The following is a 21096-nucleotide window of genomic DNA, read 5'->3' as shown; positions in this document are numbered from 1 at the left end:
GAGAAACAGATGTCACCGTGAAACAAAACAGAAACAAAGCAGAAGTGGAGATGACCAGCCCGCCAACCTCACGTTAGGGATCAGGGCCAGAAAAAATGGGAGAGCAGCGTGATGAATTATTGAGACAAGGGCTCCTGACAGTGTCTCTGTATTTTTTTTTTTTTAACTCACTGTGAAGAACAGGAGTGGAGAATAGTTGGAAAGAAAGGTACACATTTTAAAGCTAAACACAGAGAGGCAGAGAGTGAGGGGGAGAACCAAGGAATTAAAAAAGTGAGCCCCCAGCAAGTATTTCTGGAGAATTCATTTGTGTGTCGCTTTGTGTTTTCTTTGCATCCGCTGAAGATGTTCACAAAAGATGTATTGAGGGGCACCTCGGTGGCTCAATTGGTTGAGCGTCCGACTCCGGCTCAGGTCATGATCTCGCGGTTCGTGAGTTCGAGCCCCGCGTCGGGCTCTGTGCTGACAGCTCGGAGCCTGGAACCTGCTTCGGATTCCGTGTCTCCCTCTCTCTGCCCCTCCCCGACTCGCGCTTTGTCCATCTCTCCCTCAAAAATAAAGAAACGTTGCAAAAATTTTTTTAAAAGATGCACTGAGGGGTCCCAAAGCCAAGATTACAGATATTTCTAGCAGGTTAGAGATCTCTACAGCTGAGAGATATTTCTAACTATCCTGTCTAGGGTCCCCGAGTCAACTTAGGTAACTTGATCACGGAAAGGAGCGGAGCTGTTTCCGGTGTGTGATCGCCACGCCAATTTCAGGAGTTTCTCTGTCTCTTTTCTTCCGCTGGCAGATGACGGAGTTGGTGACCAGTGGGAATTTGACTACGGTGACTGAGTTCCTCTTCTCTGTGTTCCCACGTCTGCCTGATGGTGGCGTCCTCTTCTTCGTTCTTCTGCTTCTCACCTACGGATTTATCGTAACTGGGAACCTAATGATATTCATCGTCGTCCGGCTGGACAGGGCCCTGCACACCCCCATGCATTTCTTCATCAGCGTCCTCTCTTTCCTGGAGATCTGGTACCCCACGACCACCATCCCCAAGATGCCCTCCAGCCTGATCAGTGAGCACAAGACCATCTCTGTGGCTGGCTGCCTCCTACAGATGTATTTCTTCCACTCCCTGGGCATCACAGAAGGCTGCGTCCTGACGGCCATGGCCATTGACAGGTACGTCGCCATCTGCAGGCCTCTCCGGTACGCGACCATCATGACTCCCAGGCTGTGCACCCAGCTGGCCGCTGGGTCCTGCGTCTGTGGCTTCCTCCTTGTGCTTCCCGAGATCGTGTGGCTTGCCACCCTGCCTTTCTGTGGCTCCAACCAGATCCGGCAGATATTCTGCGACTTTACGCCCGTGCTGAGCTTGGCCTGCACGGACACGTCCCCGGCGGTCATTGTGGACGCCATCCATGCAGGGGAGATTGTGGCTTCCTTCCTGGCCATCGCCCTATCCTACATCCGGATCGTCGTGGTGATTCTGGGGATGCCCTGGGCCGAGGGCCGCCGCAAGGCCTTTTCTACCTGCGCCGCCCACCTGGCTGTGTTCTTGCTGTTTCTCGGCAGTGTCGCTGTCATGTACCTGCGATCCTCAGCCACCTACTCCGTATTTTGGGACACAGCAATTGCTATCACTTTTGTCATCCTTGCCCCCTTCCCGAACCCCGTTATCTACAGCCTCAGAAAGATGCTCTTGGAAGGCTTTTCTGCCGTCGGAAGAGGGCTAGCGGGGTCGGGGATAGATCTAGAGGCTGATAGATAGATCTTGACTTGTTCGTGAGTATGCTCTGTTTCTATTGGCACAACTACTCACTCTGTTATTACAAACAAGAACAGAAAACTGCTGTGTCCAGGGCATTGGTGGCGATGTCACAGCCTGTTCGCATCCGTGCCCCTGCCGTGTTTGTGGTCTCCGAGGCAGCCCAAATAGACTCTGCGGCAGCACAGCACAGGCTAGCTTCCTCTTCGCCCCTCCAGCTGGGCTCCTGGCCTTGTCCTCTCTGGCCCCACATGCAGATGAGGCCAGACAGCAGGACAGAAGAGACATGAAAGACACCGTGGTTCTGAAAATTGCCACCATCAACTCGCCCCCAGCCCTCTCTCCATTCGTGAATCCCCCTGATGCTCAGCACCCCACATTGATAAACCATTTCCCGACACTAAAATCGTCTCCATTTTCAGCTTATTTAACCCACAAACTCGATTCGACATCCGTGCACTGATCTCATACACCAGCCACGATGGAATTCGAGGCTCATTGGAATGACATAAAAATGAATAGGGGTGGGACCCCTGGGTGGCTCAGTGGGTTAAGCATCGACTTCAGCTCAGGTCATGATCTCAGGTTCGAGCCCCTCATCGGGCTCTGTGCTGACAGCTCAGAGCTGGAGCCTGCTTCGGATTCTGTGTCTCCCTCTCTCCCTGCCCCTCTGCTGCTCATGCTCTGACTCTCTCTGTCCCTCAGCAACAAATAAATGTTAAATTTTTTTTTAAATGAATTGTGGCAATAGTCTACTTCTCTAGCAATTTCCCATTTGAAATACCTTCACATGTATGAATCCTCTTTAAATTTAAAATGTCCTAAAGCAATTAGGTCAGAAATCACCATTATTTACATGTTGGAACGGAAGCCTAGAGAAATTTACTGACTTGTCTGACGTCACATAGGTACTTAGTGACAGAGCGGGTCTTGACCTCAGGGCTCTACTTTGTGCTACGTCCCTAGTAAATGCTTGGTTTGGATCCGTTTGATCCATTTGGTGTTCAAGAAATGAAATTACTTTCCCCCAAAGTTTCAGGAAACCTACAAGTCTCTGATGAGTCATAGGAGTCATTGACTCTGCTCTCCATGAGCATCCAGCCCTCACTCTGGTCACAGTGGCCTCCCAGAAACACTATCGTTCAGACCAGATTTTATACCTTATTCTGCCACTGAACAGTACTGCGTCTGTAAAGCCTTTGGTTGGATCAGATCAGCGGTTTCCCAAACCAATGGATCATTGGAACTTAGGATTTAGCAAATCTGAAAGTGAAGCCCATGCATCTGCATTTCTGAAGAGCTGACCCAAAAATTCTGAGGGCGGGTTGGGGTTGAAAGCAGCTGCATGAGATGATCGCTAAGATCACCTCCAGCCCTGGGGCCCTTTGGTATTTAGAAGAGCTAACGTGTTTTAATAACATCTGAGCTTGCGGTAAGTACTTTACATGTACTGTCCCTTTTATCCTCACGACAATCCTGTAGAAGCAGTATCAACCCTGAGTTTTCCAAAGGAGAAAAGTGAAGCACAGAATTTCAGTAACTGGTCTGGGTGCCCCGGGTTAATGATGAGGAAATCAGGACAGAAACCCAATGACTCGAGCGCCCGCAGCGAGGGCCAATCGCTGTGCTCTGGGTCCCTTTCATACAGCTTGCCTCCCAAGACAGATCGCTAAACCCAGGAAGAAATCCGGAGGAAATGTGGCCTTTCGGTGAGGCAGTGTGATCACTCATTAGTATACAGGACGTGCTAGAGGGTTCGCTTCTCCAGATTTCAAGATTGATTTCTTAACAACTATTTGCCTGGCAATTCTATGTCAGGGACTGTGTCGGGGGCAGTGGATTCACTTAGTGACCGTCACACCCGCAGCTTGGCCTCGGAGGCCTCAGAGCCTAATAATCCATTAGCTGCTCTTACTAAGAATGCCACCAGCCATCCAATTTGCCAGCTTCCTTGGCATGAGATGCGGTGGTCCCTGTGCCTTCATTGCTCCCAGCCATTGTATTTTAGTTCCTTCAGACCTTCCGAAATGTGCTATTTGTGTTCCAACTCTCTTTGAATGAGCACCCCTTTTGGTCCTTTCCTCTCTCGGCTCTGTGCCTTGATTCTTTTCTTTTCACAAGAACATCCCAACCTTTGCGATCAAGGCTCGGGAGTGATTCTGTTTCTGCCACTGTTGTTCCCTATTTCTCCACGTTACTCCAACTTGCTGGAATGTTCAAGAAAGATTCCTCATGCTGCTGTTGCTACCGCTGGTTTCAGGACCACTGTGAGCCCTGGTTTTGACATGAGTCGCTTTCTGTCTTTCTGCTTTTCTGTGGTTTCCTGTCCGCCCCACACAAACAAGATGTTTGGATGAAAGGCCCACAGACCACAAGGAGAAGATTTCCTTCTGAACACCACACTTCAGCACAGGGTTCTGCCGACTGCCTGTCTGCTAGCCGAACTTTGTTCTTGACTTGTGGACCCACTGATCGACATGCCGGGCTGGCTGACAGGACAGCCAGATGGATGCAAAGGTAGATGTAAGAGGTTGATGTAAGGGCAAAGGCAACAAAGAGAAGAGCCTTGATGGTGATGACAGACGGTCCCCACATCTGCCCAAGGCAGCAAAAGGAGAAGAAATACGGGAGGGAGGGTCTATCATCTGTGGGGAGGCAGGAGCCAAAGGATCCAGGCTAAGCTAATAATTCCATGTTCTCATTTGCTTTGTTTCCTTGACCGCTTCCTAGTCCCAGCCCTGGTCCAGTACGGGAGCATCTCTTACGCATAATTACAGTCTTGCTTTTTCCTTAAGTTCATCAGTTTTAGAGAATATCTATTTTCCCCACTTGTTCTGAACTTGAAGCTGCCTTGGGAGACATCCAGCTATCTCTGGATAGAGGAGCAGGAACTCCTCCTCAGCATATCTGACAAAAAGGTAATCTAGGCTCCATTTGAACACTCTGTCAAGACAGTCTCCTACCAAGTTAGGTAGTTATCAGATAACCCCTCCTTACTGGACTGAATTGAAGGTGGTCACCAAGACGGAGGGCTCTGAGGCCATACTGTCTAAACATGAATCTGGCTTTTGTACTTTTTCCAACGGTACAACTTGGAGAACTAACAAAGGTGTCCTGAGCCTCGGTGTCCCTATCTATCATTTAGGAGCTTTGAGGACTTTAAAGATCAAAGGCCACGAGGTGTATAAAATGCTGAGCACAGTGGCTATAATATTCGTCAAATATTGCTTATTATTTAATGCTTTTGTTACTCTTACTATCGTCCTGAGCGGAAAATCACTTCCAGGGCCCTCGTGTTGTATCACTCCAGGGGGTGCCATGCAGTCTTTCCTTTTTGCTTTCCGGGATCTCGGTAGCAGAGGCTGGATCACCTCTATTTCACAAAGTAGGTGTCACAGGGCCCAGAATTACAATGGCTGTATGATTTTTGGCACAGAACAAAAGAGCACCTGGCACGTGCGGATGACAGAGTCCTGTTTAGGATGTGTGATGCTTCCCCGCGTTGGAAATTTATTATCTCTCATAAGCCATGGTTCTTTTTATTTTGGACCTGGAAAATGATCAGTCTTATAACTAAATCCCTTCACACAAGAGTCAGACGTTCTCGGGGCATGGGCTGAAACACTGCTCCTCTGGGTCTAGGACAGGAGATTCTCATCCCAGTTGAAATTTCCTCCCCTCAAACAGGGACTGAAAACACCAGGAAACAAAGCAGCAAGCCTGTCTGAGACACATGTGCTGGCCTTGCAAACCCTTGGTTTGGGTCAGTTTAACCAGTGATATCCCTCCATTCGTGTATATTTTTCCTTTTTAAAAATAAATGTTTTTAATTGTTTGTTTTGCTACACTAGACTGCCTTCCATGTGTCTTATATCTTTGGACTAATCAACTCCCATGTTGGGTAAACTGAAAAGTAAAATAATCATGGAAACAGTTATTTTGTTGTTTTTCTCTCCCTTAAATAGTCTCTTCCCCTCCCCTTCGTCCACCTAAAATCGTATGTTCGGAGAACGTAGTCATTAAGGCATCTATATTTCAACAGAGAATTTCTTTTTAACGTTTATTTATTTTTGAGACAGGGAGAGACAGAGCATGAACGGGGGAGGGTCAGAGAGAGAGAGGGAGACACAGAATCTGAAACAGGCTCCAGGATCCGAGCAGTCAGCACAGAGCCCGACGCGGGGCTCGAACTCACAGACCGCGAGATCAGGACCTGAGCCGAAGTCGGCCGCTTAACCGACTGAGCCACCCAGGTGCCCCATCAACAGAGAATTTCTTTGTGAGTTGCATTAACTTGATAAATACTTCATATGTATGTGTTTCCTCTTTAATATATACGATCTAGCCATCGATTTATCTATATACACACATACACATGGAACATATATATGTATATAACTTTATATGTAACATGTATGTAACTTGTATATTATTTTTATGTATGAAATGTATGTAATATGCAACTAAAGCTTAATTACATATAATATGGTGTATATTTATATGATATAATATGCATATTTAAGTGTAAGTTTGATTTTTCCATATCCCCACTTATTATTTGCTTGACACAATTATTTTTAATTCTTTCAGAGAAATGTCAGCAAGTGTTAGTGTCTTCCCTATTTTTGTCAGCTTTTTACATGCTTCGAAGCTATGTTGTTAAATGCAACCAGGTAAGAATGTTATGTCTGGAATGAAATTTTCCTTATAATATTTTAGAGTTTTCCTCTATATTGGTGCTAAGACTTCTTTCTCATAGATTCTATTTTGTTATTATACTGCTACGCCAAACATTTTCTCTTTCTTTCCATACTTTGCATGTCTGTATGTTTAGACAGATCTCTTATAAGCAGCAAATAGCTAAATTAAAAAGACCTCTTATGAGAGTCTTTGTATTATAATAAGTACACTTAGCCATTTACATGTTTTGTGATTTAAATAGTCTTGAAAGTGTTTCTCCCAAAATACTTGTGTTTCCTGTTTTTTTCATTCCTTTCCAATTTGTTTTTCTTCCTTTCCTTTTCTAACTGGATGGATAAAATTTTCTATATTTTTCCCTACAAACTTTTTTCTCTGCTAGTTTGAAAACACGGATAGTCTTCTTTTAATGATTATTCTATTTCTTTGTTTTTTAAAGTTTTATTATGCAATATTTGTAAACATTCATGAAAGTGTAGAAAATATTAAACCCATAGATTTCAAAGTTTAATCATACAAAATATTTTGTCATTTCCACTTCGTCTATTTTTTTAATAATTTATTTTATTATGTTTTTAAATTTTTATTTCTTTTTTAATTTTTATTTTTTTAACGTTTATTTATTATTGAGAGACAGACCGTGAGCAGGGGAGAGGCAGAGAGCGAGGGAGACACATAATCCAAAGCAGGCTCCAGGCTCTGAGAGCTGTCAGCACAGAGCCCAAAGCGGGCCTCGAACTCACAAACTGCAAGATCATGACCTGAGCTGAAGTCAGACGCTTAACCGACTGAGCCAACAGGTGCACCAGTGTTTATTTCTTTATTTTGAGAGAGAAAAAGCACACATGAGTGGGAGGGGCAGAGAGAGAGGGAGACAGAGAATCCTAAGCAGGCTCTAAGCTGTCAGTGCAGAGCCCAACGCAGGGCTTAACCCCACGAACCACAAGATGATGACCTGAGCCACATTCAAGAGCTGGCCACTTAACTGACTGAGCCACCCAGGCGCCCCTTTTTAAAAATATTTTAAAATAAATTCCAGGGGAGGCAAGAGTCCAGGGCCAGATGGTTTTCCAGGGGAATCCTACCAAACATTTAAGGAACATTTAACACCTATTCTCTTGAAGCTGCTCCAAAAAATAGAAATGGAAGGAAAACTTCCAAACTCTTTCTTGAAGCCAGCATTACCTTGATTCCAAAACCAGACAGAGGCCCCACAAAAAAGAACCATAGACCAGTTTCCCTGATGGACATGGATGCAAAAATCCTCAACAAGATATTAGCCAACCGGATCCAACAATACATTAAAAAAATTATTCACCACGACCAAGTGGGATTTATACCTAGGATGGAGGGCTCGTTCAATATCTGCAAAACGATTAACATGATTCATCACATCAATAAAAGAAAGGACAAGAACCATATGATCCTCTCGATAGATGCAGAGAAAGCATTTGACAAAATACAGCATCCTGTGTTGATAAAAACCCTCAAGAAAGTAGGGAAAGAAGGAGCATACCTCGAGATCATAAAAGCCATATATGAACAACCCAACGCTAATATCATCTACAACGGAGAAAAACTGAGAGCTTTCCCCCCAAGGTCAGGAACAAGACAGGGATGAATAACTCTTGCCAATGTTATTCAACATAGTATTGGAAGTCTTAGCCTCTGCAATCAGACAACACAAAGAAATAAAAGGCATCCAAATCAGCCAGGAGAAAGTCAAACTTTCACTCTTCGCAGATGACATGATACTCTATATGGAAAACCCAAAAGATTCCACCAAAAAACTGCTAGAATTGACTCATGAATTCAGCAAAGTTGCAGGATATAAAATCAATGCACAGAAGTCGGTTGCATTCCTATACACCAACAATGAAGCGACAGAAAGAGAAATCAAAGAATCGATCCCATGTACAGTTGCACAAAAAACCATAAAATACCTAGGAATAAATCTAACCAAAGAGGTGACAAATCTATGCGCTGAAAACTATAGACAGCTTATGAAAGAAATTGAAGAAGACACAAAAAAATGGAAAAAGATTCCATGCTCCTGGATAGGAAGAGCAAATACTGTTAAAATGTCGATACTACCCAAAGCAATCTACATATTCAAAGCAATCCCTATCAAAGTAATACCAGCATTCTTCACAGAGCTAGAACAAATAATCCTAAAATTTGTATGGAACCAGAAAAGACCCTGAATAGCCAAAGCAATCTTGAAAAAGAAAACCAAAGCAGGAGACATCACAATCCCAGACTTCAAGCTATACTGCAAAGCTGTAATCATCAAGACAGTATGGTACTGGCACAAGAACAGACCCTCAGATCAATGGAACAGAATAGAGAACCCAGAAATGCACCCACAAACGTATGGCCAAATAATCTTTGACAAAGCAGGAAAGAATATCCAATGGAATAAAGACAGTCTCTTCAGCAAGTGGTGCTGGGAAAACAGGACAGCGACATGCAGAAGAATGAACCTGGACCACTTTCTTACACCAGTCACAGAAATAAACTCAAAATGGATGAAAGACCTCAATGTAAGACAGGAAGCCATCAAAATACTAGAGGAGAAAGCAGGCAAAAACCTCTCTGACTTCGGCCGCAGCAACTTCTTACTCAACACATCTCTGGAGGCAAGGGAAACAAAAGCAAAAATGAACTACTGGGACCTCATCAAGGTAAAAAGCTTCTGCACAGCGAAGGAAACAATCAGCAAAACTAAAAGGCAACCGACAGAATGGGAGAATATACTTGCAAATGACATATCAGATAAAGGGTTAGTAGCCAAAATCTATAAAGAACTTATCAAACTCAACACCCAAAAAAACAAATAATCCAGTGAAGAAATGGGTGAAAGACATGAATAGACACTTCTCCAAGGAAGACATCCAGACGGCCAACCGACACATGAAAAAATGCTCAACATCACTCATCATCAGGGAAACACAAATCAAAACCACAAACAGATACCACCTTACACCTGTCAGAATGGCTAACATTAACAACTCAGGCAACAACAGATGTTGGCGAGGATGCAGAGAAAGAAGATCTCCTTTGCACTGCTGGTGGAAATGCAAGCTGGTGCAGCCACTCTGGAAAACAGTATGGAGGTTCCTCAAAAAACTAAAAGTAGAACTTTCCTACGACCCAGCAATTGCACTGCTAGGCATTTATCCATGGGATACAGGTGTGCTGTTTCAAAGGGACACATGCACCCCCATGTTTATAGCAGCCCTATCGACAATAGCCAAAGGATGGAAAGAGCCCAAATGTCCATGGATGGATGAATGGATAAAGGAGATGTGATACACACACACACACACACACACACACACACACACACACACAATGGAGTATTACTCGGCAATCAAAAAGAATGAAATCTTGCCATTTGCAACTACATGGATGGAACTGGAGGGTATTATGCTAAGCGAAACAAGTCAGTCAGAGAAAGACAAAAATCATATGACTTCACTCATATGAGGACTTTAAGAGACGAAATAGATGGACATAAGGGAAGGGAAACAAAAATAATATAAAAACAGGGAGGGGGACAAAACAGAAGAGACTCTTGAATATGAAGAACAAACAGTGTCGCTGGAGAAGTTGTGGGGGGGGGGTGGGCTAAATGGGTCAGGGGCATTAAGGAATCTACTCCTGAAATCATTGTTTCACTATATGCTAACTAATTTGGATGTAAATTTTAAAAAAATAAAAAATAAAATTTAAAAAATAAAATAAATTCCGAAGATGTTTACATTTCCCCCTAAACACATTTTCTTCACTAATCACCGTACCATTGCCTCATTCTAAAAATTCAACAATTTCTCAGTATCACCTGATATCTAGTCCATAGTCAAGTGTCTTCACCTGCCCCATAAACGTCCTTTCACGTTTGGTTTATTTGAACCAAGATTCACGTTACTTTGGTTGTTGTCTCTTTTAATTTAGAATAGTTCTCTCGTGTTCACTCACCCCCTACCCCTTCCCCTTTCCACAGGTCATCTCTCTCTCTGTGTCTGTCTCCCTAAGTCTAAAGATCATGTTTAAAGGCTTCTGCCCTGTGGAGACATCTAGAATGAAGTCCATCCTGTCAACAAGCTGCTGGACAGGTTGGCTGTGTTCTGGTGACAGTGTGTTCATTCACCTGTTAAGCCCAGAGCATCCCAGAAAACTCCAAACAGTGCACCTCAGTCAGTTTTAAAGCAAATATTCATCAGGTGAGCTTAACTTCAGCCCCATTTTTTAAAACAGGTTTATTGAGATACAATTTACAAACCAGACAATTCACTCATTTTGGTGTAAAACTGAATGGCTTTTAACATATTCACAGATGTTGCAAAACCATCACTACAATAAACTTTAGGAACGTTTAAACACCTCAAAAAGAAACTCTGTATTTTTTAACTATCACCGCTCCCTGGCCAGTTGCCCCCCAGCACACATTTCTGCCACTAATCTAGTTGGGGTTTTCTAGATTTCTCTATTCTGGGTATTTTACGTGAATGATATCACAGAGTATGCGGCCTTTGTTGTGTCTGGATTCTTTCACGTAGAATAAAGCTCGCAACATTCCTCCAGGCCGCGGTGTGTATGGAGACTTCATTGTTTGTTATGTATGAAGATATTCCGTTGCTTAGATATGTACACGTTTAGTTCATTCACTTCTCCGTCGATAGACATCTGGATGGTCTTTTTGTTTTGGCCACTAGAAATAATACTGCCGTAAATATTCATGTACAAATTTCTGTGTGGACGTATATTGTCGTTTCTTTTGGATAAACACCCAGGATTGGAATTGCTGGGTCCTGTGACAACTCTCTGTTTCATCTTTGGAGGAAATCCCAGGCTGTTTTCCAAAGTGCTTATGTCACTTTCTGTTCCCACAAGCCGTGTGTGAGGGTCCTGCTACTCAGACCCTTTGTTCATTTTTCAATTGTGTTATTTGCCTTTTTGTTATTGAGCTGCAAGAGTGCTTCATACATGCTAGAAACAAGTCCCTTATCAGACACATGGTTTGCAAGTAATTTTTCCTATTCTATGAGTTGTCCTTCACTTTCTTGAAGGTGAGACCCCCTTTCACAACTGCCCCTACAAGTCCTCGGGTGCCAACGTCCTGGGGCTGCCACCGTCTGCTTGTTTCCAGACCCAGAACCCAGTTATCAACTCGTTCAACTGTCACTTTCATCATTTCTCCTTTTCCTCTCCTCTCCTTGACCTTTTAACCACTAGAGGCACCAAGCCGGGAGGCTGAAGATTTGTTTTCTTAATCAGAATCCCTGACTGATTTTCTCTGTAGGGTCGGCAAGGTGTTCCCTCCACCTGGGTCTCAATACAGATACAATCATTGCTTTGATGCAATGGCTGATTTGGGTCTATCTCTCAGTTTGCATCTTCATTGTAACCTCCTCGGGAAGAGCGTGTAGGGGTATTTATCACTAATTACCACAATTTTAATTAACTAACAGTAACTAAGTATAAATCAATTGTAATTTTAATATTTATATTCTCAACTCTTTCCAACCAGCCTAAGTGCAGGAACTAGACAGTATCTGTTTTGTTCATCCTTCTGTGGCCTTAACAGACACGTGATGTATGTAGTCAGAGCTAAATAAAGAGCTGACTGGAAAAGATGGGTGGTTGGATGGGTACCTTTCCGATAGTACGAATATCAACTTTGGGATTTTCATAGAAAGTTCTATAAAACTGCAAGTTTTCTAATAGTCAATACTTGACTTTATATTAACAGTAGACATTCAGATGCATGATAACCTCTAACACCAGCTAATAATTCAATCACCATATATGTCATATGTTAAGCTATAGGATTATTTTTCACATATTCTCATTTGTTTAAGGACATAAGTAGCTTGAAATAGAATAAAGAAGATGTCCAATGTAAAAAGTAATCGTATTTCTTGCTAGTGGTTAGACTCCTACACTCTCCCTGTGAATGGATGTCAAGGCCACCAAGACTGACATGCACAACCAGGCAGAACCCAAGTGCAGTCAGCTAGCTGACTTCTCAAGTACGTCCTCTGGCTCCCTGATTCCTGTCCTTTGGGGAAAAGTATCTGGGAAGTACTTTTGCTTAATGACATTTTCCTGGGTATTGTTCTAAGGCTCAGAGTAATGATGAGAGGTTTGGGGCAGATACACACACGCACACACACACACACACACACACACATTTATATGTATACACACATATATACATATACATACATGTATATATATATATATTCTTTTTGAAAGAGAGAGAGCATGAGTGGGGACGGGGCAGAGAGAGGGGGAGAGAGGATCCAAAGCAGGCTCTGCCCTGACAGCAGCAAACCTGATGTGGGGCTTGAACTCACAAACTGTGAGATCATGACCTGAGCCAAAGTTGGACTCTCAACCAACTAAGCCATTCAGGTGTCCATATATATATATATATGTATATATATATATATATATACATATATATATATATATAGTTATCAGTTGTATCCCAGACACTTTACCTGTGGTATACAGACCTTATCACTAACTCGCAAAATAACCTTCAAAAGATAGTTTTAACAAATGGTGAAATTAAGACTCAGAGAGTTTGAGTTACTCACTAAAGATCACGTCATCAAAGTAACTGAATGAATTAGGACTTAAACCCGCATGTATACAGTCAAAAACACGCTGTCCTCTACTATACCGGTGTTTTCCATTTCAATACACAAACAAATGGTATACATGCAATACCATTTAAGTGTAAATGGTACACGAAAAAAAAACAGTTATTTTTTGTTCTAAAATGTATCTCAATATTATTCAATATTATTGTTTAGAATACGAGTAAATGTATTTACATTAAATATTTATCAAATTTACTGTATATTGATGTATAGTAGGTAAGGCCCAGATGTGACGAAATTCCTATGTATGGTATACAAACATCTGAGATTTGAAAACCACATTCCAATCTCTGGTCTCTGGCCGCATGTGGCTCCAGTGTGGCGGTTATGTAGACGCTGAGAGCCAGGCAACACTTGCCCCAGTTCTGTATCCCACGTAGAAAGGCACTCAATGCTTGACTTCTCATCTGCGGTGACTGGCGACCCCCTGGGTCACCGTACCTCATCTTCTCCCTTGGCCTGCCTTCCCCACCTTCACATCAATAAGTATCCCTGACCTCTTCAACTGCCTCCTGACGGCCTCCTTAATATCCTTGTTGCGCAAGCTATAGACGAAGGGGTTGAGGAAAGGTGTGAGCACCGAGTAGATCACAGCCAGGGCGCGGTCATAGTCCAGTGAGTAGCTACTCTTCAGCCGCACATACATAAAAAGGATGCTCCCGTAGAAGATGAGAACCACGGTCAGGTGGGAGGCACAGGTGGAGAAGGCCTTGGTCTTGCCTGCAACTGAAGGAATCCTGAGCACCGTGCGGACGATCTGGACATAGGAGCTGAGGATCAACAGGAAGGTGGCCAGGATCTTGCAGGAGTTGATAGCAAAGTCCACTAGGACGTTGATAGATGTGTCGGTACAAGCCAAGCTCAGCACGGGCGGGAAATCACAAAAGATGTGCTGAATGCGATTGGGGCCACAGAAAGGGAGACGGGACACCAGGGAAATCTCAGCCACCGGCCCAGCCAGACCTCCCAGCCAACAGCCAACGGCGATCTTGGCGCAGCGTGCTGGGGTCATGAGGGTGGAGTAGTGGAGGGGCCGGCAGATGGCTAAATACCTGTCATAAGCCATAGCTGTGAGGAGATAGCACTCAGTGGCCCCAAGAGAGTGAAAGAAGTAGATTTGCAGGAGGCATCCGGAGAAAGAAATGGTCTTCTCCTCCCTGAGCAGGTTCGACAGCATCTTGGGGACGGTGGCAGCCGTGTAGCCAAGCTCCAGCAGGGAGAGGATGCTGACAAAGTGGTACATGGGTGTGTGGAGCTGGGAGTCCAGGCAGACCACTAGGAATACCAGCAGGTTTCCCAGTACGGTGGTGAGATAAATTAGAAGTAACAAGACGAAGAGGTAAGCCTGGATACCCTGGAGATGGGGGAAGCCCAAGATGACGAACTCTGTTACCTGGCTCCAATTCCCAGCACTCATGGCTCACCATTCATATTCCTAGACTGTGGGGCATGGAGGGATGAGGAAGAAAGTTGAACCACAGAAATCTTAAGAACAAGACCCGTCAAAGGACTTTATCTCCCCTCTGCCACCTCCAGAGTAAAGGGCTCCCAGCAAATACGTTAAGAGGCCAGAGTTTGGATCCCTTTCTAGCCCTTACCATTGGCAGCAGCTTCCTTCAGAGTATCTGCTCTTATAATCAGACTCTAAGTCCGTGTCTGGTGTCATAGCCCATTTTTTGGCCTCCATAATCCATTGTGTAACCCGGTTATCTTGCTTAATGGAAACTATACGGGTTTTGGAAACTTCAGTATTCCTCATCCAAGGTTTATCTTATTTACCTATATTCCTTGTCATTTATACAGATAAAATATCGGTAGTATACTGGACCAAGATTACATCATCTCAGTTATGTATTTTGATTTGTAATTTCAGTTTATTTTCTTCCTCAACTTTCTGGATACCAAAGCATCAGCCCTTTCACCCTCGGCTCCCTCTCATTTCCTCATGGAGACTCGGGTCTGGCAGCATCCTCCAGGAGCAGATAGGTCAGGGTTTCACTTGTCTCGGACTCGGGGGTGAATCTCAGTCAAGGCAAGGGGGTTTGAGTTAATATAAGAGCCACAGAAAACAAGGAGGCAAATCTATGTCTTTGCATTTCTATTCCCAGCTGCGGCCACTTTGTTGGTCCTTCCTTCCGCTTTCCTCCTCCACCAAGCTGGAATGTGTTCTTCTGGTTTACTGCTTTTTAGATGGCAAATATTTAACTTTTACTGAGAGGTCCATGTGACAAAAATTTATTGAACATTTTCTGTATTGGAGGTATTGTTCCTAGAACGGGAGCTAAAACAGTAAGTGAAGCTAGGCAACTAATATCCTACTAGAGAAAATAGAGAAGGCCACTCATTGCCAACCAGCTCTGTATTGGAACACTCCATCATCACAGAAACGTGCTCCTGTTGTCACTTGTTAAACAAGTAAAAGACAAGCCCTCCAAATTCCTTCTCTTGACTCACTTATCCCAGAGCCACTGGTCCGTTTCCTCCCCTGTTCCTGCAACACCCCCCCCCCCCCCCCCACAAAGAGCTGCCTCCACTCTCATTCCTAATGGTTGGTTTTCTCTTAAACCTTCCCAGTCAGACCTTCACCACCTACCTCTCCATCAGACCACCCCTCTTCACACACACGAGTTATATCACATGCACCACATCCAGCTTGCCCAGGCTATCCTCCAGCCTTGACAGAGGTCCCTGTCCTGCCCTTTGACACACTCGCCTCATTGGTTCTCAGGGCTACATCTTCCTATCAGAGTGCCATCATTCAGCTTCTTCCTCCTTGACTGGTCCCTCCTTACCTCCTTTGCTAGTTCTTTCTCCCTGACCTACCTTCCTAATTCACAGTGGTCAGTGTCAATTCTCCTTGTTTCCTTTCTCTGTAAACTCACTCCTCGGTCGATGCCATCCAATGTCATGACTGAAAGCACCACAGATGTTTAGGCAGCTTTCTAAGTAAACTCCCCAGCCAACACGGTCTCCCCTACTGGGCCTCGCCTCTCCCCCGTGGACCGTCACAGTCTTGCAGCTCAGGGACCCAAATGCTCACAGTTGTCGTTGCTTCTGTATTCCTGCCAAATCCAGGAGCTAGTTTTCACTGGGTTCGAGCCATGACCTCGCTCACCTCCATCACTGTAACGGTCTCCTAACAGATCCTCCTTGTGTTGGCCCATCTGTAGCCTGTCTTTGGCACTGCAGCCACATCTGTCCTTTCCATTTCAAGTCAGGCCCTGCCTTCCCTGCTCAAACCTCTTCAGCGACCTGACGGCTTATAGTCTTTGTTGTAGCTTTCTCTTCCTCGAGCCATTTTCTGCCAAATCTCCCCTTGGGTAGCTTTTTCATTTGTTCCAAGCCTTGGTACAGATCTGCCCTCCCCAGCAGCCCTGCCTGAGCTACCCTAAATAGAACTGGAGTCTGCCTCCTTCCCCACGCCCAGGTCCTGTCCTAGCACCACCTTTCTGTACTCCCCATTTAATCCTTTCCACGGTACTTACGTGTCCTAAAGACACAAATGAGCTTACTTGTCATCTCAACTATCTGTGGTTTCTCTCCCCTATGACAACACAAGCTCCACCAGGGCAGGGAGATTTTCTGTTTTGCTCACTGATGAATCTCAGGTGCCTACAGTTGGGTCTGGACCACGATAATGAATGAATCAAGAAATATTTGTTACATGAATAAGCAAATGGGGTAAGGTGGCTAACTGCTTATTTGCATATGCAGGAGGAGCCATGAATGAGCCCTGGGCTGGAAGTGGAGATCAGGACCACCTCACAGAAGACATCATTTTTTTAAGTTTATTTATTTACTGAGGTGGGAAGGGGAGAGAGAAACCTAAGCAGGCTCCATGCCGATGCAGGTCTCAATCTCATCAACCATGAGATCACGACCTGAGCCAAAATTAAGAGTTGGATGCCCAAGCAACAGAGCCACCAAGGCACATCAGAAGACATCATTTTTATTTGAAGTAAAGGGTCAGAACTGCCAGGTGGAAAAAAACGCAAGAAAGGTATTCTAGGCAGAAAGGAACACTTGCTCAAAGGCAAAGTGTTACAAACGCATCCAGTCTCCTCCTCTCTTCTCCAAGCTGCTTTTCACTTCTCCCTCTCATCCCATCCAAACCTACGTTATCTACCCTGCTTGCTCCTGGCTGCACCGTCTTCTAAACCCAGGCAACATACCGTCTTCTTGTGCCAAAACTTTCTCATTCCAAAGATAGGATGTTTCTCTACTAAGATGTCAGAAGACCATTTCCGGGCAGGATCCTTCTGAGTGATCTTGCTTCAGCAAAGCCCTAATAACCATCTTAATATTAGAGATTTCCCCTTTGCCTTAGTTTTCTTTGCTTCAAATCCATACCCGCCCATTATCCAATTCTGCCTTTACCTCCTTCAAATCTTAGGTGCAGATGTGCCTCCTATAAAACATTATCCCAACATTCCTATCCAACTCAGATCATATTTGTTCTAGGCTTTTTACATTCCTTCCCCTCCAAGTATAAATATAAAGTTTCTGCTCCATCTCTGGCCTCCCAACCACACTCAAGATGAATTGTTTAGTGACCTTAGCTAAACTTCCAGATATATGGGGGCTGGCCTCAAGGTTGAATAATGGAAGGCAACGTCTTGCCCTTTCCTTCCTCAGAGGGTAAGGTTTCCACATGACTCCAAAGACAGTCTCAAGCTACAGAATAGTCCCCCTTATCCACGGTTTGCCTTTCCACAGTTTCAGTTACCTGTGGTCAACTGCCGTCTGAAAGCAGACGGTCCTCCTTCTGACCTACATCAGAAGGCCACTAGTAGACTAATGCTGTGTCACAACACCTACATCATTCACCTCCTCCATCTCATCACCTAGGCATTTTGTCATCTCACATCATCACAAGAAGGGTGAGTACAGTACGGTAAGATATTTTGAGAGAGAGAAAAGCCACATGCACATCACTGTTATTACCGTATATTGTCATAATTGTTTTATTACTGTTGTTGGTAACTCTTATTGTTTGTTACTTACAAATTTAATTCTATTTATAAATTAAACTTTATCATAGGTATGTATGTATTGGAAAAAACATAGCATATATAGGATTTAGGACTATTTGTGGTTTCAGGCATCACTCGGGGTCTTGGAACGTATCCCCTAGAGATAAAGGACCTTGTTTCTCTGCTCGCTTATGTCCTGCTGACATTCACTCCCTGGATACTTCACCTGGGAAATCAAAGTCAGCATAACCAGGTCAAGCATTATTTCTCCCTGAAACTAGTTCCCCACACCTGCTTCAATCCCCAGGTCACAATTCACAGAGATTCTGGCTACTCATCTCTCTCCCTCACACCCCACCCAATATAGCAAACACACACACACACACACACACACACACATACACACAAAACAAAACAAAAAAAACCTGATGGTTTCCCCTTACATTGTCTTTTTTAAATTATTATTTAATTTTCTTTTAATATTTCTAATTACTGTTTTAATTCAGTTTCCAAAACTGAGAGATATTGAGTCGGTGTTGGAAGAAACTTGAGGAAATACCAATTCTCTTTGGAGCTCCCATAATCTTGGGTTTCATTGGATCATGAAAAATATCTTTTTTTAATATGAAATTTATTGTCAAATTGGTTTCCATGCAACACCCAGTGGTCATCCCAACGGGTGCCCTCCTCAGTGCCCATCACCCAGTTTCCCTTCCCTCCCACCCGCCATCAACCCTCAGTTTATTCTCAGTTTTTAAGAGTCTCTTATGGTTTGGCTCTCTGCTTCTCTAACTTTTTTTTTTCCTTCCCCTCCCCCATGGTCTTCTGTTAAGTTTCTCAGGATCCACATAAGAGTGAAACCATATGGTATCTGTCTTTCTCTGTCTGACTTATTTCACTTAGCATCACACTCTCCAGTTCCATCCATGTTGCTACAAAAGGCCAGATTTCATTCTTTCTCACTGCCAAGTAGTATTCCATTGTATATATCAACCACAATTTCTTTATCCATTCATCAGTTGTCAGAAATTGTGGATCATGAAAAATATCTTAACTGTATCATACATTCCCATCAATTCATAAAAATAAAAGATCTTTTAACACTACCACAAAAAAAGAATAATAAGGAGGCTGAAGTTTCTTGCCCCATAAGACAATTCTGTCTGTTGTCGAAGAACTTCAGTCTGTAAACTGAGTCCTTCCAGTGACCTGAAGTCTGACATCCACCCGTTATCCCTAGTTCTGCTTACGGAAAATCCCTGTCGGTCTGGTCCAGATTCGTGCTTTAGACACTGTTTTCACCATCATCATAGAAATTTCACCGTTTGCCAAATGGGTCCCTGTACTTCGTTTTAATCTTTTTGTTTGCGATGCATCCCCCCAAGACCACACTTCTTCCCGAGTCAGTCTGTAGACATCTAACCATTTGGGGGTTCAAGTCCACCACTGTCTTTCCTTGAGCGTCTACGGTGAACACCAGTCTCCCCCACCAATCTCTCCCCTGCCGAATTCCCAGTAGTCCTTCCTCACTTTGCCTCCAACTATACCCTGTCAAATGCTGCAGTGTTTTCCATTCATTATTTTATTCCAAAGCAACTTTCTGTGAGGATTTTGAAATTAAAGATGTCTCACTTTACGCCCCGCCTCCTGGAGGATTTGGCACAGCGACCCATGTCTCAGTTGTGGCGGGAAATGAAAGAATCGATGGCAGCCAGGATGATTTGTCCAGACCCTTAGCTCACAACTACTCGTCTCCTCCCTTCGGTCTCCTGATATTGGAATTAGATCTCTCATGAAACCTAACACGTGCATCTCATGTATGAATTAGCAGCTATCTTACGCGGGTCCTTTTCAAACATACTGTGTTCCTCTTACTCCAAAATGCCTTTAGAACAAATCTTTTTCATTCTATGCTCTAGTTCTCACCATTGCATTCTCCATAGAATCTAATTATTTAGGCATAGGGCCAAAGCGCTGGGTCAGGAGGGGATTCCATTTTAGATGATCTCATTCTGCGTCTTCATGGCGCAAGAGAGGAAACTGGGACCCAGACAAGGGAGATGGCTTGCGCAGGATCATACTAGTTTTAAAAGAGCCCTATTTGCTCATTCTGCACCCAGACTGTATGATAGCATTAGGAAGGCAGAATATCTGTGTATGTTTTACTTTAAATAGGTTTCGTGTTCTGAATGATATGTCTGTGGACCCTAATTATCCGATACTTCTCCTTATTTCTGAATTCCCTCAGTTTCTTCCCAGTGCCCCAACCAGAAAAGGACCTGGGGGCAAATGTGCCTGAGCGACAGCATCCTTACCCAGAGCCCAATGGTGGGGAGCACTCTACATGTCTTGCCACGGGCAGTCCAGTCATGGCTCAGAGTCTGGAGCTGGGAGAAAGCTCTCTGCTCACTTCTTCCCCTCTCATTTATGGTCACATGGGACACTCTTGGGGCTGGAAGGGAGTGAAGCACTTTGATGGGGCCCGTGGGAGTCCGTCCCAGCATGAGGGACTCTTCTCTCGTGACCGTGTCCTTGATAGGTCCTCATAGAGACAGAAGCCCCTGGGCCTTCAGAGCAGCCCCCCTGGGGTTTTCAAAGTGCTCTCTCAGGGAGGGAACTGAGACACAGGAAGTTCACTAACCAGTGGTCCTTCATCACCTGTGAGTTCACCTCAGTAATAGGAACTACCCGCCCGGCTTGAGATAGAACGTCTCTCAGGGAGATGATTTTCTTCGACACAATACAGTCATTGGGGTGGGGGTTTGGGCGGCAAACAGGGTCCTGCGAGAACCTCTTTCTCTTGTGGGACCTGCGAGAAAGCACATACCTTCCATTCATAACAGCGTCTTTCTAAAATGTGACTGGCTTCTTGGACCCTGAGTGAGGGCAGGGATGGGCTGAGGACACAACACTCGAAGCAGACCCTTGATCCTGCCCTTTGTTCCTACCTGCAGTGGCTTTATCTTCACTTGCACACGGGAGCCACCCCTCTACT

The 21096-nt window shown here is 44.3% G+C and overlaps 2 protein-coding genes across 2 annotated transcripts; one reads left to right on the top strand and one right to left on the bottom strand.

Annotated features, from left to right (window-relative positions):
- Positions 1-793: 793 nt before the first annotated feature.
- On the top strand, positions 794-1752 carry OR6K6 (olfactory receptor family 6 subfamily K member 6). Its single transcript, XM_040452340.1, is given in 2 exon segments — positions 794-1676; positions 1679-1752. Coding segments are annotated over 2 exon segments (957 nt in total).
- Positions 1753-13430: 11678 nt separating this feature from the next.
- On the bottom strand, positions 13431-14817 carry OR6N1 (olfactory receptor family 6 subfamily N member 1). The gene has a single exon (XM_040452317.1). It carries the CDS (start codon positions 14543-14545, stop codon positions 13571-13573), a length of 975 nt encoding a protein of 324 aa, XP_040308251.1. The 5' UTR covers positions 14546-14817; the 3' UTR covers positions 13431-13570.
- Positions 14818-21096: the final 6279 nt, after the last annotated feature.

Source organism: Herpailurus yagouaroundi, unplaced genomic scaffold (genome assembly GCF_014898765.1).
Source record: "Herpailurus yagouaroundi ecotype Mexico unplaced genomic scaffold, PumYag 207, whole genome shotgun sequence".
Classification (NCBI taxonomy): domain Eukaryota; kingdom Metazoa; phylum Chordata; class Mammalia; order Carnivora; family Felidae; genus Herpailurus; species Herpailurus yagouaroundi.
This window is presented reverse-complemented; position numbering and strand designations above follow the sequence as displayed.